The sequence below is a fragment of the Leptidea sinapis genome, chromosome 6, assembly GCF_905404315.1.
Source record: "Leptidea sinapis chromosome 6, ilLepSina1.1, whole genome shotgun sequence".
NCBI classification, from domain to species: Eukaryota; Metazoa; Arthropoda; class Insecta; order Lepidoptera; family Pieridae; genus Leptidea; species Leptidea sinapis.
This window is the reverse complement of record NC_066270.1, coordinates 3,012,342-3,039,731: the sequence shown is the minus strand read 5'-3', so window position 1 is coordinate 3,039,731 and position 27,390 is coordinate 3,012,342. Positions and strand designations below refer to the sequence as shown.

The 27,390-nt window shown below is 35.5% G+C and overlaps 1 protein-coding gene across 33 annotated transcripts in view; it reads left to right on the top strand.

The window, feature by feature from the left end:
- LOC126965205 (uncharacterized) overlaps positions 1-25,077 on the top strand; it is a 60,552-nt gene extending 35,475 nt beyond the window's left edge. For 23 of the 33 annotated variants that reach the window (XM_050808670.1, XM_050808654.1, XM_050808663.1 and 20 more), the window contains 26 exons: positions 51-255; positions 343-435; positions 511-737; positions 822-1,122; positions 1,203-1,432; positions 1,536-1,746; positions 1,819-1,908; positions 2,002-2,231; positions 2,936-3,140; positions 3,830-3,922; positions 4,002-4,228; positions 5,327-5,540; positions 6,335-6,430; positions 6,719-6,954; positions 7,517-7,730; positions 8,503-8,598; positions 9,457-9,692; positions 10,963-11,179; positions 12,157-12,252; positions 12,909-13,141; positions 16,754-16,961; positions 18,811-18,891; positions 20,536-20,759; positions 23,291-23,507; positions 23,897-24,004; positions 24,775-25,077. In XM_050808670.1, coding sequence (XP_050664627.1) covers positions 51-255; positions 343-435; positions 511-737; positions 822-1,122; positions 1,203-1,432; positions 1,536-1,746; positions 1,819-1,908; positions 2,002-2,231; positions 2,936-3,140; positions 3,830-3,922; positions 4,002-4,228; positions 5,327-5,540; positions 6,335-6,430; positions 6,719-6,954; positions 7,517-7,730; positions 8,503-8,598; positions 9,457-9,692; positions 10,963-11,179; positions 12,157-12,252; positions 12,909-13,141; positions 16,754-16,961; positions 18,811-18,891; positions 20,536-20,759; positions 23,291-23,507; positions 23,897-24,004; positions 24,775-24,986 — 4,800 coding nt within the window. In that variant the 3' untranslated portion in view covers positions 24,987-25,077. The remainder of the gene's footprint in view (positions 1-50; positions 256-342; positions 436-510; positions 738-821; positions 1,123-1,202; positions 1,433-1,535; positions 1,747-1,818; positions 1,909-2,001; positions 2,232-2,935; positions 3,141-3,829; positions 3,923-4,001; positions 4,229-5,326; positions 5,541-6,334; positions 6,431-6,718; positions 6,955-7,516; positions 7,731-8,502; positions 8,599-9,456; positions 9,693-10,962; positions 11,180-12,156; positions 12,253-12,908; positions 13,142-16,753; positions 16,962-18,810; positions 18,892-20,535; positions 20,760-23,290; positions 23,508-23,896; positions 24,005-24,774) is intronic. The other 10 variants (XM_050808677.1, XM_050808675.1, XM_050808659.1 and 7 more) reach the window with 4 other exon arrangements.
- The last annotated feature ends 2,313 nt before the right edge of the window (positions 25,078-27,390 follow it).

The following is a 27,390-nucleotide window of genomic DNA, read 5'->3' as shown; positions in this document are numbered from 1 at the left end:
ATATATTTGTCAATGGCCGGTGTGATGTATAATTATCATCTTTGCTTCAGTTTACGGGAAGATGGCGTCTCATTTCATCCTATTTCTCCGAACGGCAATCTGGGGAATGTAACGAAGCAGAGTACACTCAACGGGGCAATGTTATTGATTTGGAAAATCGACATGTCGTCAATCAACAGCTTCTTTCCGTATCTGGTAATGCAACAATTGTCTCTACGGATGAAAGCGCAAAATTGCAGGTCAACATTGGTACTAGTAAGTTTATGCAGGTTAACTACGTATCATTGATAATTTATGTCGTAGATTACAGAATGTGAATTAATATATTTAACCTAATTTCAGATCCACCCGTTGACTATTGGATCCTCGACAGTGATTATGATACGTATTTCATTGCGTATAGTTGTGTCAATCAGGGCACTGATCAACGCCGTGGTAAGAATATCTTAATCAATATTGAGTCGATGTTATATTAATAATAAATTTTGGTAAATAAACGTATATTTCCAGTATGGAGTTGGATAATGAGTCGCACTGATTCACTACCAGCAGCTGCAACCGCCAGTATTAATTCAGTAATTGATAGTATCGATGTCTTGGACAATAGATATTTTATAGCTGCAGACCAGTCTGATGCAGCTTGCTTCTACTACCCTGAACCAACCCCTAGTCCAGTTGTCTTCAGAGGCCAATGTGATCAAAATATCAATGTGGTTAACAATTTCAATATTGACTCCGTGAGTGTGAACGCTAAGTTAACATATTTTTATTTCACTATCAAATAACCTTAAATTTAATGAATATCATTTTGGAATTTGCAGTTCGAAGGCCGCTGGTTTGATATCCAATCTTATCCCTCCAACTTCCAAGGCGGTACATGTAACACCGCATCCTATACGAAACAAGATGGAACTAATCTGTTAGATGTTGTCAACAGTCAAGTGATAAACCAGTCACTCTTCCGAGCAACTGGTGTTGCAAGATTAGCTGGCGCGGCGAATGTTGGCAAACTTATAGTGACAATCAACAATGAAGATTTGGACTACTGGGTCTTAGCAACAGATTATAGCACATACGCGCTTATGTATACCTGTACAAACATCGACACGGAACGAATGCAAGGTAATAGATTTCATTTTCCAATATGGTGAAATTTTAAAAATGATATAAAATACTATACCAATTGTATCTTCTTTGTACAGTTAACACATGGAAGCTGAGCAGAACAAGGGCTTTATCAGCAAACGCCAATACAGCCATCAATAATGTAATGAATACAATTCCGGTGCTTGATGAGAGGTATTTCATCACGAGAGATCATTCAGATACTGGTTGTTTCTTCTTCCCCGAGCCGCAACCTGGTGTACCCGTGGAGTTCCCGGGGGTGTGTGATGAAAATATTCAGGCAATGCCAAACTTTAACGTTACTCTGGTGAGCATAAAATTTCATTGAATTTTTTAAAATCTTTTATACATATTTACTTTAGTCTCGTGATTATTATTGAAATATCATATCAAAAATTATGAATTTTTAGTTCGAGGGATTATGGCACGAAATCGAATCTTATCCTGAAGGTCGTCAGAGGGGACAATGTATAAATTTTGAGTACCTCGTTCAAAATGAAAACAACTTACAAGTGACCGTAAGGAATGTACAAGGAAACGATCTATTTACTATCCCTGGTACTGCTATCCGCTTCGATAATACTGGAAGATTAACTCTTAATTTACAAACTGCTGCTGGAGGTAAGTTCAGCAATGGTTTTCATTAAAAAAAAATCAAATTCAAAGTTTAACAAACAACTCATTTATTTTCAGTGATGGCGATTCCATTTTGGATTTTAAGCACTGATTATAGCAACTATGCATTAGCTTATGGTTGTGTTAATTTGGAAGAGACAAGAAGAGGTAATCAAAAATATCTGTAACGCTGTGAAGCAACTAAAGTATAATATTTTCTCATTTGTAAGGTAAATTCTAATTATATGTTGCAATTTTCAGTATTCAGTTTCAAACTAAGTAGGACCAAAGCTCTCTCGGCTGCATCGAATACTACGATTAACAACATTATTGATACAATACCAGTTCTGGACAATATGTACTATGAATTCATTGACCAATCTGATGACGCTTGCTTCTACCTTCCACCCTTCGTTCCTATAGATCCCGTTATCTTCCCCGGCCAATGCGATGAAACTATTCCTGCACTCAGGAACTTTGATGTGACCAGGGTAAGTTATTGTATTGCGTATATTAATAAAACATGTTGCAATATATATCAAGATGATTGTAAGCATCCTTATTGGGGTATTTAAGTGATAGAGGAAGAGATCCAAATAGGGGAAGACGATACCATGAATATTAATCACAAACATGGTGGAAAGTTGACGTTAGTGTTAAATAAGAAATTATAACTTACTATCTTTTCCCGCGACTTCATTCGCGTTGTATAGTTACTTTGGGCATTTATTTTTTGGGATACTTTTCAAATAATACATATACAAACTGCTTTTTCCACTGCTGGCAGTTTCTTTAATAGTATATTCCTGCGAACGTTAATCTCTTATTTCATCCCTATGTAGGTCAAAGTTTTAAAAATGCTTGAACAAATGTTTATAAATTATTTCTTATCAAGTTCTTAATTCAAAGATTCATGGTTTTATCTTCGATACTGACGAATTTACAAACTGCCACCCTTCTTAACCCCTCTATTAATTTTTTGCAATAAAAGTAGCTTATGTCCCTGTCTCTATACTAAATAAAACTATAGATAAATAGATAAAACTATAAATATGACTGATAGTCATATTCAGTGGTTTAGGCGTGCAAGCATAACAAACAAGCTTAAATTTACATTTATAATATTTTTAGTAGGAATTTTGTATCAATAAGAACATTTGTAAGCTGTTTTATTAATGCGGTCTATTTTCCGTAGTTCCAAGGAAGATGGCGTCTCATTTCATCCTATTTCTCTGAACGTCAATCAGGCGAATGTAATGAAGCAATATATACTGAACGAGGCAATTATATTGACTTGGAAAATCGACACGTTGAGTTCGAACTGTTGCAATCTGTAGCTGGAACTGCATCAGTTGTTTCAAATGATAACAGTGCTAAGTTGCAAGTCAACATTTCTACAAGTAAGCATTAACACTTTAATTTTGATGTAGTTTTCAAAGTTAAGAATGATTTATCTGATAAGATTTCATTTTGGTCCAGTAAAAAACTTCCCACATCACTTTAGCCAACGGTGCTCTCTATGGATTAAGCTTATTTGCCATGAAATACGTCAGAAGAGTATGTGCGGTCTTCCAAAAGATTGTTGCTTGATTCAGAGTTTTAAAGTATCTGTTTTATGCGATAAGAAAAGAAGAGGGAAACAAGACTTCAACATGATTGTAAATTAATATGTTATACCTTAACAATAATAAATATTTGATTGTTGAATAATTTTAAATTCTGAGAGTAATTTTTACATAACATACAAATTTAAAAACTCTGCTTAGACTTATAAATAAAATACTTTTAAATCATTAAAATGTATATAATTGGTTTTACATTAGATGTTTGCGTAAAAATTACATTTTTATTTTACGTTTCAAGACCTTTCCAGATCTCGTTTTCAAGGGGGCTGTTTTATTTAAATGAGTAACACTCGCGTTAATCAAAGAAAATACTTTCTGCTTAGACTACTCATTGCAGGCAAAAAAGACGCTGCTGTCTCTATATTTTCATGATATTCCAGTTTTTTTGCACCAGCACCTCATTTTTAAAACTTGTCAACGTATAATTCATATCTAAGCAATACTTATAACATTATTAATTTCAGATCCCACAGCAGATTTTTGGATACTCGACAGTGATTACGATACGTATTTCATAGCCTATAGTTGCAGTAACATTAATAATGATCAACGTAGAGGTAATATTTTTTCTTTACATTTTTTTAATTATATTTTATTTGGCAGATGATCACGCTATAAATTGTGATTCTTTTTCAGTTTGGAGTTGGATTATGAGTCGCACTGCATCATTACCAGCAGCTGCGATCACTAACATTGATAGAGTTATAAACAGTATCAATGTGTTGGACAATAGATACTTCATAGCTGCCGACCAATCTGATGCAGCTTGCTTCTATTATCCAGTACCGGACGGCAATCCTGTTGTATTTAGAGGACAGTGTGATGAATCAATTAGGGTTGTCAGCCCATTCGATGCTACAAGAGTAAGTTGAATATCAACTAATTAAGTTTCCTTAAGCCAGATAACATATCCCATCGAGATCGGAGATCAGTTGGGGCAGTAATGTTGCTCGAATGGCGACCACGTACCGGAAGACGTAGTCACAAGATGGACCAATGATCTAGTCAAGATTGCCGGAATACGCTGGATGAGGGCAGCCCAATACCGATCGTCATGGCGATCTTTGGGGGAGGCTTTTGTCCAGCTTTGGAAGTCTTCTGGGTGAAATGAAGGTCAATTGTTCAAATTCAAATATTTGGGATGTGAAATCACTATGTTACATCCTAAATATTTCGAGTTAGTAAGTCTTTTGTGGGGCGTTGTATATGTTTTTACAATAAGATCCTAGAAAATGTTCAAAGCAAAAGTATTACGATATTCCAAAGCATTTAAAACAAATGTTTGTTTGGTAAAGGTTACTATAACATAAATGACTTTCTTAATGATGCCACAGATTGGTAATGGAGCGACCACCCTAAGGCTTTTAAATAACAACTTTTATTACACAATATTACTTTGTAAAAATATTTCTTTCATGAAAAAAAATAAGCCCGCTGAGTTTGTTGCGCCCACTCTTCTCCTGACTGAGACATTCGTTTTGGAATGGGTGCTAGATTTTGACGTGATTTTGAATTATCATAATATTTTAATTTGATTTGACAATTCTCATCTTATTATAATCTATTCATAACTCGTTTTTATCAAGATCACAAGCAGTTTTGCTACGTTTAACATTATGATATGATTATTCCAGGGGCGTGCATATCATATAGGCAATTAGGCAGTGCCTACCTCTTTATAAACCTAAATAAATACAGCAGTATTAAACTTAATTTAGTTTAATTTGGTTCCGTTATTTAATTACCAAACTTCTATAGAACACCCACTCATAAATTTTTTCCTTGCGCTAGATACTAAATACCTGCGGTAAGCAATCTTTGCTTATTCCAAAGCTCAACTACGACTAGTTAGATCCACTGTGCCTACCTTGCTAGAAAATCAATGCATGCACCTGGATTATTCAAAACATAAATGTAAACTTATTTTTAACTCACAATTTAACAATAGAAATTTGTTTTAGTATATGGGAACTTGGTACGATATCGAAAGCTTCCCAGCTGCCTTCCAATTCGGTAGCTGTTCTACAGCTAATTATGCTCTTAACGGTAGTGTGGTCGATGTTGTGAACACAGAAGTATTGGGGCAACGGTTAATTACATTTGAAGGATATGCTGTACCTGGAGCTGATGAAACAGCAAAGCTGACAGTCTACTTCAATATTCCTGGACAAGGCAGTAAGTTAAAATAATTTTAGAGCTCCGGAATTTATTTATTTATTGCTCCAAAAGGGTGAGCACCAATACCATTCTTTAATAACTACATAGATATATGTCTATTTAGGTGACACCCTAATTATAGGTTCAAATCAAGATCAAGTTACAAAACGGACATAAACAGAGCGTCACATACGTTTAAGGAAATTAATATTAAAACATTTTTAAATAAGAAAAAAAATAATTTAAGGATATAACACCAAGAACAAATTTCTTCTACAATAAACAATATAAATGCAAACAAAATAAATATTAGTATTTCAAAATTTTAAATAACTTAAGTCTTTTTTATGAAAACAAGGGACGAGACGAGCAGGACGTTCAGCTGATGGTAATTGATACGCCCTGCCCATCACAATGCAGTGCCACTTAGGATTCTTGAAATACCCCAAAAATTCTGAACGCCACTACAACTGCGCTCGTCACCTTGAGACATAAGATGTTAAGTCTCATTTGCCCAGTAATTTCATTAGCTACGGCGCCCTTCAGACCGAAAAACAGTAATGCTTACGCATTACTGCTTCATGGCAAAAATAGACGACGTTGTGGTACCCATAATCTAGCCGGCATCCTGTGCAAAGGAGCCTCCTGGTAAATAAAGAATGAATGGTAAAGAAAGAAGTCTGATAAATAAAGAACCAGGATTTTAACAACGAAGACGCACTATTATTATTTCTGCGTTTATGATTCATACTTTGGCTGTTCCTTAATTATTGTCATATTATATTTTCTACAATTTGCTGAATGTATTACAGTTACGGCCGGAACACCATACTGGGTTCTCGCCACAGATTACAACAACTATGCCTTGGTCTACACTTGTACGAATGTTGATGCAGAATACAGATCTGGTAAGTCACTTAAATAATTAATAAAAAATCTAAATTACCTAGTAGTTTATCAATTTATCTGCTCTACAGTTTTTATTATTAAACGTGTATTTAACTAGATTATTTCAGCAAAAAAAAATCAATTCCCTTTTTTCCCAAATACCTTTGATCTTTCTATTAACAAATGATAAAATTCCGCATTTTCAAATACTAAAAATGATCGCTCAATTGTCTATATTAAACAAATCGATGACTATGTAGATTCCTATGGTGATGATATTATGCCTAAAATATCAAAATCTGTTTCAGTGCGCGCTTGGAAATTGAGTAGAACCAAGTCGCTTTCAGCGGAATCTGCAGCAGCCATCAACACTGTCACAAATACAATAGATGTGATACGCAGACAGCAGTACTACATTCCAAGGGGACATACAGACGAAGACTGCTACTACTATCCAGATAACAATGGAGGACCAGTCTTCCTTGAAGGAGAATGTGATTCTAGTGTAACAGCGGGCGTTGTAACCAACTTTAATCTGAACTCGGTGAGAAAACTTTTCAGGAACATACATCTTATCTATATAGTCTACTAGGTCTATAGTCTCTTAAAGTAGTGATAAAATCAACATAATTGAAACATATGGTAATTCATGCCGCATTATTCACATTGCACTGAAAACAACTCAACTTATCAATCCCACGACCTTCTCAAGGAAGGTTTTAAAGAAACTACAACTATATTTCGGCAACCGTCAACGATTTCTCGCATCATTAGTATATTAGCCATCGCCAGTACTATCATATAAGCTCTTGACATACAGAAGATATTCTTAGCTCTAAGCTTGCATCTGACCTTTGCGAGTACCAGAGAGACGTGAGTGAACGTGAGTTTAGGGTCAAATCAGCAGCCGTCGATAATGATAAGTAAGAAGCTGGTGATTAACTTACAAAACCTCAGGATAAATTTTTACGAAGATGAGCACATCTTATGAAAGGTGGACCACGAAGGCTTCCGATATTCCCGATCATTATCCCCCAGTATTATGATAGAATTTCTCATGTCTTATGAACATTTATTAATTAAACAAATACATAAAATGATTTTAGTTTGCTGGATCATGGTATGAAGTATCCCGTTACCCATCAGAATTGACATCTGGCACATGTGTTAGAAATGAGTTCGACATTACCACAGCAAACACATTCAATGGAAGTAAGAGTTTTGTGGTTGGAGAAAAGTTATCTGTATTCAATGGCCCTGTTACGGTTGCTGCTGATGGTAGGGGAGTTTTGACTGCATCGCTTTCGGATAATACTGGTGGTAAGATACATTTCTATTAAAACTATTTTAAGCAAATTAAATTAATATTGTATATAAAAAGCACGTAAGACGTTAGTTTACTTCTTTGGAGTAACAAATCAAAAATAACTACAGTGAATTTTTATTCCGCGTACCAAAACACTAGATGAATTGTAGAATTGACTATGAAATTATAAAACAAAGAAATAAAAGCAACACTTATTTATGCATTGTTAAATCTATTAAATACCACAGTGTCTGAAGACGAAGGTTTTTAAACAGTTTATGTTGCCAATGATGACTTACGTGGTCGCTAGCTATGGGCCTGTTGAGAAAGGTCAGAGCTGTAAGCTCAGAGAGCATTGGAGAGGGCTATACTCAGAGTTTTGTTTTGTAGTAAAAGTAGTGTGTTGTGTTCTTCCATAGTGTAGCTTTCAAGGAAATTTCTTTATTCAGTCAACCACAACCAATCTTTGAACTGAGCTTCCTTGCGTTGTTCCCGGAATGATACTATACCTTATAGGCCATTAATTCTGGAGGTAAAGCTTAAATCAGTCCAAATTACATCTTGACTTTTTTAATTGAATACATAAACAATTTTATGGCTCATTGAATTGCGTAATTAATAGTGGAATTTGAAGACTATAGAAATCTTTTAAACGAAATGTATGTTCCTTTGAAAGCATCACTGTTGAAAGTTCAGTCCCCAGTCTCATGTATGTGAGAAATTTTTCTAGCAATGAGTAATTAGTATTTCAATATTTCAAGTTATGTCCATTTTGTTTTATTTCAGCTACTTATGAGACTACAATGTATGTGATGAGCGTCGACTACAACGATTATGCTTTGTTGTACAGTTGCAGAAATGTAGGAAATAATACCAGACAGGGTAATTATTTTTTGTATTATATAAAGAACTAATCAGCTATTCTGTTACCGTTTTGACTGCTATAGTTCTGAATTAGTTTCGATGTTAAACGTATTTGTTTTGGTCTGCTGAAAATGCAATACCTATTTAGATTAGATTTAAAAAGTAAGTTATGTCGATTAATAAAAATTTTACTTTTATTTCTTTTATATAATTATAAGTGTTAACACCCTTTTGTGACTGAAATAATATTTTCCAATATTACAAAAAACATCTCTTTGACATCAATAATATCAGACTAAGGCGAAAAAAAGATAATTTTGTCATAATCATTATATTTCTGGCATTATCTTTATTCCCAGCAATACCTTAAAAGGTTTAATTCTTTTACGAACTTTTCTTATTTTTCCATCTCGGTGATAATAAATAGTGACACGCTTTGACGCATTTTTTATTTCTTGTCAAGTAGCTCATCCTATTTTTATCAGCATAAATTTGCCAATTTTGTCTTACTCTTCTGTGTTAATATAATCTTATAATTAATTATTATTATGACTTTTTTACTATGAAATCTTCGCCTTCCTCGCTTCGTTTTCCTCATTAGTGAGGGTCGTGACTCCTCCGATGCATCAGTTTCTCTCGTACGATTTCCCTCCATCTGCTGCGATCCTTAGCTTCATGAACGGCATTGTGGAAGTTGATGTTCCGAGAAGATCGTATTTGGTCCGACCATCTAGTGGGACTGCGTCCTCTGGGACGTTTGACATCTACCATGCCTGTCAACATCAGCTGTTCAAGATTGTGACCATCTTAACGAGCAATATGTCGGAAGAATTCCAGCACCCACTATGAATTAATTCTTGTTTAAATCATTTACAGTGTACAGTTGGAAATTGAGCAGAAATCAGGAAGGACTATCCGCCCAGGCTGTGTCTAACATTAACACTATAGTGTCACAAACAGAAGACTTATTCGAAGGTTACTTTGAAGATACTAACCAGACAACGGATGGATGCTTCTACTATCCTCAATATGATACTCTACCTGATCAAATCGTATTCTCAACACCCTGTAATGAAAATATCCGCGGCGTTCCTAACTTTTCAGCTGGTGATGTGAGTGATTTGCTTAATATTTTAATATTATCAATATTCTTTTTTTTAATGGAAGAGAACGACACGCGATGATGCAAACGGGTTATGTAATGGGATGTGATCACCAAATTCACAATGTGAATATTAGGTATAAACTTACAAGCGAAAATTCCATTAATTACTTCCAATTCCATCGTTGTCCACCATTCCACCACAGGTCTTAACCCTTATTGAGATCGAAAGAGTGTTGAAAATATGTGCTTATATTTAGCAAACACTAATAGAACACAAACTTTACTTTACGTTACTTGACAGGCATACAAAGATCTCTTAATACCGTCGATACCCTAGATACGCAAAATCATACAAAAATATCGCTTCAAACTGTCTTCAATCGCTTATATTATATACAGTTAACACATCTAAAGATATTAGACTAACAATAACTCGGCCTCCAAGCTTTCCCCTTGAACCGTACAGCGGTCAAATGACCTCTACTAACAAAGAGACGTTTGATGCGCGTTCAGTCGGCATTCGGACACAGAGCGTGCAACCTGATAGGAAACCGACAAAAATAATAAATTATGCCGTTTTGTGGTGTAAAAGTCGAACAGTAGTTTAAGCCAAAGCTCAAAACGAAAAGAAAGAAAAATAACTTTGTAACCATATTTTTTATAACAAAAAAAGAAGCCCGCTGAGTTTGTTGCGCCCGTTCGTTTAGGTCTGAGGCATACCTTTTGGAATGAGTGGTAGTTTTTGACTTAAATAAATGATATGTTATGTTTTTAAAGTGATAACCCTCACTTCTAGGATTAATACACAAATAAAATTTTAAAAACAAAATTATATGAGCGATGCGGGACTCGAACCCACGACATCTTGCCGGTGCTCTAACCAACTAAGCCAACCGTTCGAGTACCGCCTCGTCATAAAATTCTGTTTGCTTTATTCAACTCTCAGATTGTGGCTTCTGTGGAGAGTTGAACAAAGCAAACAGAATTTTATGACGAGGCGGTACTCGAACGGTTGGCTTAGTTGGTAAGAGCACCGGCACGGAACGCCGGAGGTCGTGGGTTCGAGTCCCGCATCGCTCATAAAATTTAGTTTTTCAAATTTTATTTGTGTATTAAATAAGTGATATCATATACTATTTTGAATAAAAATATTTTAATATGTGAAATGTTGAAATTGTAAATATTGATTTAAAAAGAGACGTGTCAATGACTCTCATTAATGCTGAACTTATCCGGCAAAAGTAAAAAATATAAATTAAAATATTTTTTTATTTCAGTATCTTGGTAAATGGTACGAATTAGCGAGCTACCCTCAATCGTTCCAATTTGGTGACTGCGCACGCGCACGCTACGAAACTGAAGATGGAATTGTAGTTACTGTAATAAACACACAAGTATACAACCAATCACTTGATGTGATGTACGGAACTGCTGTCGTTGCGTCGGATGATAACTCAGGAGTTCTCAACGTAACCTTCAATTTCCCTGGTGGAGGTAATTATATTTTGTTTGTTTTTGGAGTATTAATCATTTTTTTTATAATGCGTCGATGTAGTTAATTTGACAGTATGTCATATATGTATTGGGACCAATGAGGTTCTATGTGTGTATAGAACGTCACATATGTTATATGTGTATAAGGACATATCATTCGCAGTCTGATAGCGGAACCGCAAAAGTGTGCTTAAAGGCAATGTTAGCACTCTTTTCTCCTTACGGCCGTTCCGAATATTCAGTCTATCTCTTACTTGAGATAAAAATCGTTGACTTTTCTGTCCCAATAAACTTATCGACGGTAACTCATCATATCCGTACACGCTGTCTGTCAACGGAACGACGTATAGCTTACCAGCGATAGAAGTTTGTATGGAAATTGCAATTCACCCGTTCCAATATAAGGCGATAAGAATGACTTATCGGGTATATTGGGACAGTTTCAGATTATTGTCAGAAGGTAGTAATTTATCTCTGTAGATAGTATATTGGGAACGGCCGTTAGTCGTGTGACAAATGTCACTGCTCGAATCGGCTTCTAAATTCAACACACGTAGCTTCAAGTGAATGTGTGTTACATTGCTGCTTATTGGCCAAGATTATTTTAAGCAACTGGAGTAAATGCGGCAATGTATAGAAATAGAAATTCGAGCTTGTTATGAATTCGAATTTGTGGCATGTTCAATATTTCGGCTTATTATAAGACGTAACTATCTATAGAACGTGTGGGATAAATTAAATTTAAGGAAACAAAATATTTAGCAAATAAATTTGTATCAAGATTTGTAGAAGAATTAAATACTTTGTGTATTAAAATAAATTTTTCAAGACAGAAGACATATAAACCTGTTAATCTGTCCTACTGTGTTAAAATTAAAAAGTATTCTGGGAAGTTTTAGAAAGTATCATACCATCAGCAAGTTCTTAATTGTTTTCATTCAAATTATTAAATTAACTGTTATTATTTTTTTTTGCAGTTTCAGCACTTGCTAACTACTATATATTGGCTACGGACTATTCAAGTTACGCCCTAGTGTACAGTTGTCGAAATTTGGAAGGCGGAAGAAGTCAAGGTAAAGTATTTTCTTAATATCCCTACGAAGATCAGGAAGGTGATTATTGAATTGATTATCAATAATTGCTTAAAGAGTTTGGTTTAGATTATACCCCCAAAAGTACTTTCTTAGAACCATAAATGAAATAGGTCCAACTGTCAAATAATTTTGAATAGCACATTTCAAAGTAACTGTGATAATAACTTCATTATCAACTAATTCCGACTCCAATGCCCGCATTAGTTTAGGGTGCATTTTATTGTTTCAAAATCTGAGACAGAATCTGCTTATAGCTCTAAAAATATTATGAGGAAGATTTGTCAGAACTAAAAAGCTAGTGGAAAAAAGAAGATGGAGTCTCCCATTGGGACAGGAATACCTGTAATCACACCTGTCTCCCAGAAGAAGCAGCAGATGTTACTTATCCCTTGAAATTAAATAAATACCTGATTTTTTAGTTTCATTTGCGTGAACCATTTCAAGCAAACACTCTTACGAGTATTACACATGTGAAATGATTCATAAAATTATAAACAGAATTTTATAACGAGGCGGTACTCGAACGGTTAGCTCAGTTGGTTAGAGCACCGGCACGGAACGCCGGAGGTCGTGGGTTCGAATCCCGCATCGTTCATAAAATTTTGTTTTTAAAATTATAAAATTTAAATTTCTAGTTACCAGCTGGAAGCTAAGTAGGACCCGCTCGCTGAGTGCTGAAGCTAATGCTGTAATGGCAAACGTCATCAGTAACACAAGAGGCCTGAGTGAGGACTTCTACGAGCCCACGAGTCAAAGCGATGAAGCATGCTTCTATGTCCCGGAATTAGACAGAGACCAGGCACCGTTGTTCAGAGGTCAATGCGAAGATATAGAGGTTCAAGGTGTCCAAGGATTTGATGCTACAAGGGTATGTGATTAAAATTAAACCACTTAATATACATATACCAACAATAAATAGACGACCCCTGTAGCCCAGTGGTTAGTGACCCTATCTACTGTGGTTAGTGACACTGCCTACTGAGCTAGAGGTCCCGGGTTCAAATCCCGGTACGTGCAATCATTTATATGATGAATATGAATGTTTGTTTCCGAGTCATGGATGTTTATAACTATTTATATATGTTTATGTAAGTTTATTGTATTATATACAACTAGCTGACTCGACAGACATTGTTCTGTACATACTAAATAAAGTACTGTTTTTATATGAATTGTCAATAAGTATATATATTTCATAACATCAAGAATTATTTCGTAAAATATGCTCCCTGTTGTTATAATAAAAGTGTTTCACAGCAAAACTGTCAAACCGTGTTACGTGTCGTTATGTCTCGTGCCAGATTTTGGCGAGACAACACGTCCTGAGGATGCCTCGTGTAGAGGCGAAACACGTGTCGAATTGTTTCAAAAACAAATATTGGCGGAATTAACACTAAAGAAAACTTAAATCATTTGTATAATTATGGAGTTCCGCAAAGTAACGCCTAATTCAATAAATTTTCTTAAACCGTGCGTCACTAATTTCTCTCATAGAAAATATGTCCATACAAAACAAATATTGAAAAGAAGAATAATTATGGGTCCCAAATCGAAATAAAAACTATCCTATCTCTCAAGTTGGACCAAACTGCACTCCATGAAGTAATCCACATTCAAATCCGTTCATTAGTCTAGGAATCCATCGCGGACAAAAAACGTGTCACGTTATTTATATATAATAAGATATCGTTGTCTTATACTAGTACAGTCTATGCCTAGTTTGAGGCAAAATCATTTGTGTAAAAGTGTGTCAATATTATTATTTATTATAAGGACATATCATTGCCAGTCTGATAGCGGAACGGCAAAAGTGTGCTTAAAGACTATGTAAGCTCACTTTTCTCCTTAGTCGTATCACTGTCCGAATCAACACTGAACTAAATAAATGTTTGCATTACATTGCTGCTTATTGACGAAGAATATTTTAAACAACTGGAGTAAACGCGGCAATGTATAGATATAGTAGTCAAAGCTCATTATGGCTTAATTTGTGGAATGCTTCATATTATTTCGACTTTGTTTTAGTACGAAGTGATTTGTCTATATGTATAGAATGTCATTGCACTTAATATACAATATATTGTGTCTAGAGTTACCAACCCTATAAACATAGTTTCCCACTTTATTAGAGGTCATTTCTGTCTCTCCCACAAAAGCCATTATTGAAAAGTAGAAGTTGATTATTTTCTATTTCTAAAATGAATAACTACTAGACTACTAGAAAGTACTACAGTTGAAAAATGGCAATAAGTTCTCAGTAAGCAGATTTCACAAATACTTTGAAAGTAATAACATTTCTCCTCCTAATTCGGGCAACAATACAGAGCGGAGGTATATTTTCTGTAACATAACAAATGGAGAGATGAGCGCAATAGAGCTAGTCTATAATTAATTAAAGTTGAGCTCATTTTTTTTTATTTATTATTTATATATATATTATAATTAAATACATTGTTCTACATGCCTAATATAAATTTACAGTCTCAATCTCAAAAACAGAAACAAAGTTACACCTTTAAATTAAATTCCTCTGGATGGCTCACTAGGAAACCCTGTGCAGAGCCAACCAGTGATTACCGTCTGCTATGTAGTTTTATATAATGTTAATAATTAAAGAAATAGAACTAAGACTGACACTTAAACAATATTTATCTAACTTTAAAGCTACTTTGGTATTTTGTAATTTAAATTTAAATTGCAAAAAAAGCTATGAGGAATTCTTTAAAAATAAAAATAAATGAATAAATAAGTTTTATTTAGGGAATAGTTTCACCCGAATTGCTTTATTTATTAGTATAAAAATACTAGCATTTATGTGGTTAAATATAATGTTCATTTATTGCGCTAATGTTAACAAAAATGTCAATTTACAATTACAAAAAAAATAACACTTCAGAAAAATTAACTTTTATCCATAATTTCAACGACTGTCAGTACATTTTATACCCATCCCAAGAAAAGTGCTCAATGCCGCTAAAGAATTTTCACTTCAAAATTTATTAATAAAGGCTTAAAGTAAGAAAAATATTTTTTTAGAAATAAAGTAGGTTCCTATTTTTGGAACAAATTACTTTTTTTTTTCGTCTTTTCGTTATCTACTATTTTTAGAACTACTTTATTTGACAGATCAACTTGTTGATCAGTTTCGATATTCATATAGCAATGACATCTCTTTAGATTCGCCATGAACTCTAGAGAGTAGGTTCAAACGCGAGTTTGACAACCATTAATGCAACAGTTCAAGTGCCTTAATTTTGTACTAGATGGCGCTAAAATCATAAAATTTAAAAATCATTAGAGCCACTTCTGTGATGCATAAAAATAAAAATTTAGGACTCTTGAAAAACACAAAAATTCTGAGCGCAATACAATAGCGCTCGTCACCTTGAGATATAAGATGTTAAGTTTCATTTGCCCAGTAATTTCACTAGCTACGGCGCCCTTCAGGCTGAAATACATTAATGCTTACACATTACTGCTTCACGGCAGAAATAGGCGCCGTTGTGGTACTCATAATTTAGGCGGCATCCTGTGCAACGGAGCCTCCCACTGGTAATTCTATAAGGTGATACCTGAAACCAATACGTAATCTGTTTGAAAACACAATTTATGAACTATTCCAACTGAGCCATTATTCGAATGACGTTTTGTTGATAAATCTTGTATGCTTTGTTCAACTCTCAGGTTGTGGCTACAGTCCCGCATCGCTTATAAATTTTATTTGTGCAATTAAAGAAGTGAGGGTTATCACTTTAAAACATAACAAATTACGTAAACTGTGATAAAGTGTTTTTCGTTACTATTTTCATAACTGTGTATTGAAGGGAAAAAATATAGTTTTGCACGAATAACTGATTGACAATTGTCTGACGACCGTTCCCAATATTTATCTCTTTCTAGAGATAAAAATCGTAACTATCGTTGACTTTTCGGTCCCAATAAATTTATCGACGGTAACTCACCTTATCCGTACACGCTGTCTGTCAATAGTACCGATGTATAGCTTACCAGCGATAGAAGTTTGTATGGAAATTGCAATTCACGCGTCCCTATATAAGGCGATAAAAATGACTTATCGGGTATATTGGGACAGCTTCAGATTATTGACAGCTAATTACTGACGGTAGTAATTTTTCTCTGTTTGTAGATAGTATATTGGGAACGGCCGTTAGTAGTGTGACAACTGTCACTGTTCGAATCGGGTTCTAAATTCAACACGCGTAACTTCAAGTGAATGCGTGTTACATTGCTGCTTATTGACCAAAAATATTTTAAACAACTGGAGTAAATGCGGCAATGTATAGAAATAGAAATTCGAGCTTGTCATGAATTCGAATTTGTCGCATGTTCCATATTTCGGCCGTTAGAGACAGAAGTTCTTGAACCTCAGTAGCCCAGTAATTTTAATTAATTAGATTTCATTCTACGCATCTTTTGATTATTTCGGTAAAAATAATTTTACCTCGTACACTGATTTCAGTTTGTTGGCTGGTGGCATGAGATTGAACGTTACCCAACGGATACCAACCCTGGCTCCTGCATCAGCTTGACCTTCCAACAGGTCGACAACGGCTTCCAGATTGTTGACACAAATGTCATCAACAATATCGCTAATGTAACTACTAGCACAGTGACTGTCTCTAACAATGGATTGCTGCGAAAGACGTACAGTAATGGAAATGTTGTCGGTATGTTCCAGTTCTTAAACTATTTTTTAGTAAAATTTTCTATAAAAGCGTATTTTTTAAACTATTAAGTACTTTAACATCAATTCCTGACTTATCGACTATAGATAAAAACTATACAAATTGACAAAAAACTCAGTTTTGCAAATTGAATAATGGAATAATCTTATCAAATTAGTGTATTGTCATGGGTACTCGATAAATCTACAAAGTTTGAATGAAATCTGACTGTTTAAAGTGGGTCAAAATCACGTCTAAAGGAGTCAGTTACAGACAAACATACAAACATACAAGTGAAGCTAATATAAAGCGTATAAAAATGACCTTTTTTTTAAAGTACGTTCTATTTTCCTTTGAAGCAATATTTTGACACATAGCAGGTAAATATAACATTTAGGGTACTGACTTGAACTAGAATCTAGGACGAAAATAGGACTAGCTAGTTTTGGCGTCAAAAACGAAAAAAAAAACATTCGAAAATCTTTCTTTGTTATTTTGTTATTAGTTTTTGTCCGCTTATTTAAAAATATATAGTTTGAGGCCTAATTCTTTATAGTTTTTAATGAATTGAAGTAAAATTTACAACACCAGATAAATATTACTTACTGAATATGAAATGAATAGTTATTTATTATGGTAGAATTCTTGGGGTATTTTTTTATTTATAAGAAGGATGTATTGCGTAACAGAAAGTAAGAAAGCAATGTTTTTTATGGAAGATGAGAACAAACGAGCGTAAGGGTCACATAATGGTATGTGATCAGCACGACCTTTACTCTATAATAACAAATAGAGGAATCACAGGAGCATTGCTGACCTTATAAAGCGTCGTACAAACGTACATAATATTATGAGTTCAAAAGCCGTACATTGGTACGTGGCGGGCGAGGATTGAACCGGGGGCTGTGCGGTGATAGTCAACGGTTCTAACTATTGGGCTACCGACGATTCTTGAAGTAATAGAGAAGAAGACCACTTACATGATAATTTTCTTTATGAAAGACGTGTACAAACGAGGGTACAGAGGTACAGAATTAGAGAATTAGAGTTATATTATCACCGCCAGAGAGCATCAGAGCTGGGGAAAGCACATAGGCTACATTTCATCCCGGAAAAATTAATGGTTCCCGCGGAATTTGTGAAAATTTGAAATTCACGTCGATTAGCTATAACTATTGGTACCAATAGTAGGTCTAGTTTGCTATAGCAATCTTCCTCGTCATCCAACTGATGACTTCCAACATCATCTGATGTTAAATGATCACCGCTGGTTATAAAACCGAACCTAGTTAGAAGATAAATTCTATATCTTCTTCTTCTGTTCTATATATTACTAGCTTATACCCACGACTTCGTGCACGTGCAATAGTTATTTTGAGCAGCAATTTAATTTTAATATAAGTAGTCACTTTGCAAATAATACACTACAAACTGCTGTAGTTAATAAATGTTAATAAGCTACCATCTATAGAACTTTCATCCCCCTTTTTCACGCCATAAAGGTCTAAATTTAAAAACGCTAGAACAAATATTTATTTATTTCTTATCAAGTGCCTAAGTACTGAATTTCACGGTGTTATATTCGATAATGACAAACTTTCATACAAACTTCTACCCCCTATTTCAAACCCTCTAACTTTTTAATCGCGATAAAAGGTAGCCTATGTCCTTTCCCAAGCTCTTGTCTAGATAGATCTTGTATGCTTTGTTCAACTCTGTACTAGATTTCATCAAAATCGGTTCTGTGGTTTAGGCGTGAAAGCATAACAAACAAACTTACATTCGTATTTATAATATTAAGACGGATGTGTGAAGTATATTTTCATGTTTAATTTTATCTTTTATTTTACAGAGTACTGGGTGCTGGCAACGGACTATGAATCGTACGCGCTGCTTTACTCTTGTCAAAACGCAAACAGCGACTACAAACGAGGTATGTTCTAAAGAATTCTTAGATTGAATGTATGCATCAGAGACCCTATTCTCTATCTATCATTTCAAAAAGCTAAATTTCGTATTCTCGTAATAATATCGAACATCAGTTGGGAGATGCGAATTCTGCAAAATTTTGACGTTTAGTTGAGAAACTTCAAGAGCGTAGATAACCTTCTTAATAGTAGCTAATAGATATATTTTAGATGTCGTTGTGCGTGCGTGCTAGATTATTAAGCTTATCTAATCATAGTTAATCTTTTATGTTATTATTTAATAAACATAAACTACTAAATAAAACTGAATAATAATGCACCACTGCGCTGCACCAACGAAACCTTAGTAGACTTAGGTTGGCCATCCTAGCTCGAACAGCCAATCAGGAACAAGCTCCCATTGGCTGTATTGACTTTAAAATACAAATGAGCTACTTTTTAGTTTTAAGATGTCAAAACATAACTCTTTTAACTTTAAATTATTAACATTAGGTTTTATTCAGTGTTATTTACTTCTTTATTATTATTAAATAATAACACAAAACCACAGTAAGATTAATAATGTAACACGCCGCTCTGATTCAGTTAAATTTCTAAGGAAATGATAGGAGAATACAATCACAACCGAAAGAGTACATACAACAAAAATAGGATCGGAAATTAACGTCAATGATTTTGAAATTACGTGAATAGCACGGCTGGCGTTTTTAGATTTAAAGTGGGTATTTGATTCATTTTTTTATTTTTTTATTATATAATAAGTTACAACAATGTTTTTGTAACTAAAATTACAATTGAAATCAAACATAGAAATACAAAGTTACAGGAAGTGTGTTGTGTCTCTATCTCGCAAAGCAAAAATTTGAATAAAGCACAAACACATACTCGTTAACCATATTTTTATATGCATGTTATTAACTATAATTTTATATTTGAAAAAAATATTTCTTAATCATAATTAAATTAATTTATAAAGAAAAATTTAAAAAATGTAGTAAATGAAATATTTCGTAAGACGTAGAGTTGGTAGGCCCCCCACAAGATGGACTGACGATCTGGTTAAGATGGCCAGAATAGGTGGAATGAGGGCAGCTGGACCGATCGTAATGGTGATCTTTGGAGACCTTTGTCCAGCAGTGGACGTCTTCCGGCTAAAACCATTTATTGGATAATTTTTATTACTATTTATTTATTTACTTTAGACAACAATAGGTCCATATTTAAATGTTAGTGAAATAGTCTTAACCTGTTAGTAACAAACTTATTCTATATTAGTTGATATAATTAATAAACTTACAAACTAAAGCAGACATCCAGTGCGCTTTGTATGTGTCCTGTCTGTCGGCTATCACCTTCAAAATAATATTAGTATAAAGTAAATAATAGTTTTTTTTTATGACAATAAGGAACGAGACGAGCAGGACGCTCAGCTGATGGTAATTGATACGTCCTGCCAATTTTAATACAGTGCCGCTCAGGATTACTGAAAAATCCAAATTATCTGAGCGGCACTATAATTTCACTCCTCTCTTTGAGACATAAGATGTAAGTCTCACCGACACCTACAAGACCGAAACACAGTAATGCTTATAAATTACTTCTTCACGGCAGCCTCCTACTGGTAGTTTAATAAAAGTGTCTCATTTCAGTATGGAGTGCAAAGCTCAGCAAAACTCGCTCGTTGACCACTGCTGCACAGAACGCTATCAACCAAGTTATCAATAACAAGAGAGTTTTGGATCAAAGCCTCTTCGTGAACGTGGATCAGAGTGACAGTACTTGCTTCCACTACCCTGAACAACCCGGAGCCTTCATTGTCATACCTGGTCAGTGCAGAGATCTGCCGCTACAACAGCAGTTTAGCGTACCTGAGGTAATTATAATAATAATATTGACACACTTTTACACAAATTATCTTGCCCCAAACTAGGCACAGCATGTACTATGGGTACAAGTCAATGATATATTTAATACAATATACTTACTTAAATATGCATAAATACAAATAAACATCCATGACTCGGAAACAAACATTCATTCATCATAAATTTGCGCCTACCGGGATTCGAACCCTGGACCTTTAGCTCAGTAGGCAGGGTCACTAACTACAGGGCTATACGGGTCGTCATATGATAGCTCAGTTGGTTTTCAAATTTTATTTGTGTATTAATCCTAGAAGTGAGGGTTATCACTTTAAAAACATAACATATTGTTTAGATTTACAAGAGCGACATCTCAAGTCAATTTCCTAATATGCAAATATTGGGGTTGAGCAGGTTATCAACTGTAAAGTAGATCCTGTAGATGAAGCCACAACCTGAGAGTTGAACAAAGAAAACAGAATATTTTAACGAGGCGGTACTCGAACGGTTAGCTCAGTTGGTTGGAGCTCCACCACGGAACGCCGGAGGTCGTGGGTTCGAATCCCGCATCGTTCATAAATATTTTGATTTTAAATTTTTTTTTGTTCATTATATTAATTCATACAAGATTACTGTTATCTTTGTTAATAATATTTGGGAATTAAATTATACTTAAATCCAGAGGTGTTCATTGGTTTTCAAGTAAGGTAGGCACTGTGGATCTAACTAGTCGTAGTTGAGCTTTGGAAGAAGCAAAGATTGCTTACCGCAGGTATTTAGTATCTAGCGTAAGAAAAATTTTTATGAGTGGGTGATCAATAGAAGTTTGGTAGTAAAATAACGGAACCAAATTAAACTAAATTAACTTTAACACAAGTGCTATATTTATTTAGGTTCATAACGAGCTAGACAATGCCTAAATGCCTATATGATATGCACGCCGTGCTTAAATCCTAGAATCTATTGTGTCCCCTGCTTGCGCTAGCCGGTCTACCCTCAACTCAACTATATCTAAAAAAATGAGCTGTGAAAATCTAGGCTACTAGTTATGAAATAGTTTATATTATCTAAACACGACTCATATATTATATGCAGCACCTTATGAAATTAATTTGTTATTTACATTACAGCCTTTGTAAAATACTCTTTCTGATTGAAAAGAGTGACCGTTGAGCTTCTTATAATAATATTTTCTTCTCGCGAGCTCAACTATTTACGAACATATGGTAAACTCACTAATTTAAAAGAAATATTTGTGTAGTGGCGATTCAAAAGCGCTTAGCTTAAACCTCATTAAAGAAAGTTTATTAAAAAGTCAAAAGCTAGAAAACCTGTGCACTTACTGTGCCGAAGTTTAAATTATATCCTCAAGAATCAACTCAACAACCACTCGCGTCATTAAGAAGTATATTAATTAACTAGTGACGACACGCTCGTCTTTCGCGTATCCCCTTCATTTTTATTTTATATTGTTACTAGTCGTTCCCGCCCGCTTTATGTTAAATTTTAAAAGGAAAGAAATTAGACAATAAAAAAATAAGTAGCCATGAACCATCTAAGATAAATTTTCTATCGAATGGTGATAGTTTCATGTAGATACGATCAGTGGTTTAGACGTGATTGAGCCTCAAACAAAGACCATTTTCATTATATATATATATATATATATATATATATATATATATAGTAGATAGAGATCAAGTTCTAGTGAACAAACGTCATTTTCCATGTAACTCAATAATGTAATAGGAATTATTTATTAACGTAACCTAACCTAACCTAACCTAACCTAACCTAAATAAGTGAATCAAATTCAACGATCTGAAGCTTTTCTCATCAAGACCTTTCCAACGAAATATTATAAGGAGTCCTATACCTTTTTTTATCATAATAAGGGACGAGACCAGCAGGACTTTCAGTAGATGGTATTTGAGACACCCTGCCAATTACAATGCAGTGCCACTCAGCATTCTTGAAAAAAAATAAAAAAACAAAAATTCTGAGCGGCACTATAATTGCGCTCGTCACCTTGAGACATAAGATGGAAAGTCTCATTTGCCCAGTAATTTCACTAACTAGGGCGCCCTTCAGACCGAAACACAGTAATGCTTACACATAACTGCTACACGGCAGAAAAGGTGCCGTTGTGGTATCCATAATTTAGCCGGCATCCTGTGCAAAGGAGCCTCCCACTGATGGTAACTTTCCAACGCCATCTTTGTGCTTTATTACATAAACAAAATTTAAAACGAAATTTTATGAACGATGCGGGACTCAAACGCACGACCTCTCGCGTATCATGCGAGTGCTCTTCCAAGTGAGCTAACTGTTCTAGTGACGTATCGTCATAAAATCTAGTATGCTTAGTTCAATTCTCAGGTTGTGGCTTCACTTATTATACGTCACTCGAACGGTTAGGTCGTGGGTTCGAGTCCCGCATCGTTCATAATTTTTATTTGAGTATTAATCCTAGAAGTGAGGGTAATCATTTTAAAAACATAACAAATTCTTTATTACTTACATTACTTTTTTTTTTCAATAGTATTCAGGCACGTGGTATCAAATTGAGAAGTATCGCCAACCATTTGAAAGTGGTAACTGCACTGGTGCAAGATACACCTTGATCCCCAACACAGAAGTGGTCTCCGTTCTTAACTGGGAGGTGGTCAACGGCGTCTTAAATACTATTGATGGAACTGCCACCGTGAACTCTACTGACGGCAGCGGTTATCTGGAAGTGAACTTAAACCGAGTCAATGGTGAGTACTTTCAATTACTGATGAATCATTGAGAGAAAAATTTAAAGAAATAAACATCTTGACTGTTACCTCTCAATATGTTCTTGATAATGCTATGTATGTATAGGCACATAAGCGAATTTTGCTAGAAACTGTCATAACTATAATGTTAACACGAGAAACAAACATAAACTTATAATGCCTAACTGCTCAGCTAAGTCGAGTTAGTAAGTCTTTTGTGGGGCGTTGTATGAGCTTCTACAAGAAGATCCCAGATAATGTTCAAAACAAATGTATTACGAAATTCAAAAGAATAGTTAAAAAACGTTTGTGTGGTAAAGGTTTCTGACAACGTTATTACAATTACTTATTCGTTTTAAAATCAATAAATCTCTATGATTTTTTTTCAGACACTGCAACTGCATTACGATCAACTAGTCTGTATATTCTCACGACTGACTACGTTTCCTACTCTTTGGTATACAACTGTCGGAACCTTGACAGTTTCCGACGTCAAAGTAAGTTGCTTAGTGCTATTCTTACTCTTTTTAACCTATGATACAGCCAGTTTAATTGCAAAGAGGATGTAAACACTACGGGGGCGGGCTGCCTTAGTAAATAAGTCGTATCGTCCTGGACGGCACAAGGAAGCTCATTCCACTGCTTACTCGTACTTGTAAGAAAGTTCCTTGAAACCGCACTGTGGAGGAACGCCACACATTCAGATGGTTGGAATGATATCCTAATTTGTGGCGTGTAGTGCGAACGTGGAATTCGGCGGCAGGAATAAGGTGAAACAGCTCTTCGGAACACTTCCCATGATAAATACGGTAAAAGAAACACAATGAAGCGACGTTCCTACGCCGGTGAGCGGTGTTTATAGAAACGCTTTCAGGTGTGCGAGGCGCGGGGAGAAGGCTAAGGGGAAAAGGGCGTGCGAGCGAGAGCGAATTTTGTGCCGCCGCGTGATCGCTCGATGCGGCACAATATTCTATAGACAAATGAGACATCTCCTCTCCACTTGATCAATTTCCACCGAAGCTAAGAGGAGAGAAGATATAATAATAACGAAATCTGATTGGTAATCTATATACATCTTCTCTCTTCTCCGGTGGATACCGGGCTCTAATCTAGATATAATTAGTCAGCAAAGGCATAGGTTTGTGCAAAATTTATTATTTTTATAGTTCGTTTTATACTCACCCATTGCGTCTGATCTTAAGTGCTCCATGAACTCACTTGCAAGTTTGTTTATCGTTCTCTAATCTATAAAAACTTTCTTTTACAGTAAGCGTCTGGAAACTGAGTCGTACCCGGTCGCTGCTAGAAGCTGGCCAGACTGCAATAAACGAGTACATGTCAGGCAGGGAAGAATTTAGAGCAGAATACTTCGATCAGGTAGACCAAGACGACTCCTGTCCAGAACCAAGCTCTGCTATGCTCTTCAGAGGCAGCGTTTTGGTGTTACTAATAAGTGTAGCTCTTCTTTACCTATCTTAGTTATTTTTGTTATTTATTGTTGAATGAATGAATGCTGAGATTGTAATAAAAAGTTATTTATTTTGTGAGAATTAAAAGGAACATTTAATAATGACGTTGTCTTATTTCAAGTTGTACCATTTTGTTATTTTTAAGTGATAACCCTGACTTCTGGGATTTTAATAATAAATATATAAATTTTATTCATACCTAAATTCATGGATGATGCGGGAACCGAACCCTCTCGGGTTCTGCTCGACGCTCTTACAAACTGAGCCCAAACCCCGAGTGACACATCGACCAAAATTCATGTCAAATGCCATGTCTTGTTCAATTCTCAGGTTGTGGATCCATCTACAGGATCTACTCTACAGTTAATAACCTGCTCAACTGCAAAAATTTAATATTATTAAGATAATGACTTGCAAACTTGCTCTTTCAAATCAAAGCAATTTATTATTTTTAAGTGGCATCCCTATTTTTAACCGAAGAGGCGCGGGTTTGAGTCCCGCATTGACCATGAGTTTTGGTACAAATTAATATTGTACCATTTTCCTTATATATCATTGTGGATGTCATTAAACTATAATAAATGTATAGTAAAAAACCTTGTTCCTTTTAACAACCATCAAACACCACATTTGTCGTATCACCAGAGTTCTGTAACATTCTCCTTTATGTCAAGCCTAGTATTGGCAAAATGTGTCTTGAAATTTCGAACAATTGGCAATTCCGCAGGAAAAAAAGGATGGCAAAGCTAAACTAGCTTTGAAGAAAATAGGAGCACAAAAATTGCTTAATTTCTTCAAGTCAGCCCATTTTCTAGCACTCCCACCACAAATGTAGAGTTGTACCCATCTCTGTTCTCTCTTATCTGGTTCTCACCATTTTCACCTCGAATTTACCCGCGTGCAACGCAGGTATGCTTTTTTAAAATCCAGTATTCTATATTACCGCCACCTACATACTCCTGCAATACCAGAGGAATCACAAGAGCGTTGCAGGCCCATTAAAAAATGTACGCGCTTTTTTTGAAAGTACGCATGTCGTATCGTCCTGGAAACACCGGACAAGGAAGCTCATTCCAAAGTTTTGTAGTACGTGTAAGAAAGTTCCCTGAAACCGCACTGTGGAGGACCGCCACGCGTCCTGATGGTGGGGATGATATGGCGCGTCGTACGGAGGTGGAATTTGGCGGCAGGAATCATACGGTAGAAGACACATGGTTTTAGCTGATACAAGGGTGCGCCAAACCACTTGTGCTTTATCAGTTGGCGCTGCAAAGAGCCGTCACTTAGTTGAATGTCTACTCCCGCTTTTATCACGGGAAGTATTCTGAAGAGCTATTTAACTGTATCCCTTCCACCCAATACTGTCTTCCCACCACACAGCACAAACTTAATTATTATCCTCACGTGGATGTGTTCATCACGTAATGGATGATTTATTCATGTACCTACAGATTCCACCTTCGCACGACACGCCACAAGTTAGGATTTCATCCCCACCATCTGGATGTGTGGCGGTCCTCCACAGTGCGGTTTTCAAGGAGCTTTCTCCCTCGTACTACAAAGCTATGGAATGAGCTTCCTTGTGCGGTGTTTCCGGGACAATACGACATGGGTACCTTCAAAAAAAGCGCGTACACCTTCCTCAAAGGCCGGCAACGCTCTTGTGATTCCTCTGGCGTTGCAAGAGAATGTGGGCGGCGGTGATCACTTAACACCAGGTGACCCGTACGCTCTTTTGTCCTCCTATTCCATTAAAAAAAAAACAGAAAGCCAATAGATTATCGAAAGAGAAGAAGAAGTACATTTGGCCACATATTTGTTGCGTATAGAAGAGTTGTTGGAATATGATAAAAATATATTCAAGTAGGTATCATCGTCAGCCGGAAGACGTCCGCTACTGGACAAAGATCTCCACGACGATCGGTCCTGCGCTGCCCTCATCTAGCGTATGTATGTATGTTTATATATGTTTGTGCCCTGCCCACTGCCACTTCAGTTTCACAAACATTTGGGCTATGTTAGTGGACTTTCGGACTTTGGCGATTATAAGTATATATGACTATAGTTAGCGATTTTAGTATATATATTGACATTAATATTAACTAGAAAATTCATACTAATTATTATATATGCAGAAGGCTATTAATTCTAGCTTTATCAATGAAAGAAAATACTAAATAAGAAAACCATGAAACATGCTTACAATGCATTTTCCGACTCACTGATGGTCACTATGGTCTCTTTGTGTACGGCTGAAAGTGTACCCAGACAAAGGGATGTTTTGCCCAACCGATTGATATCAAAATTAAAATAGCTTTCTTCCACACTGCCAATGGGCTGTATTTCTCCCTTTCGCAAGTTCGAACGCCTAGATAGTACTACGATCACAACGCAAAAATAGTTCGGTATATATT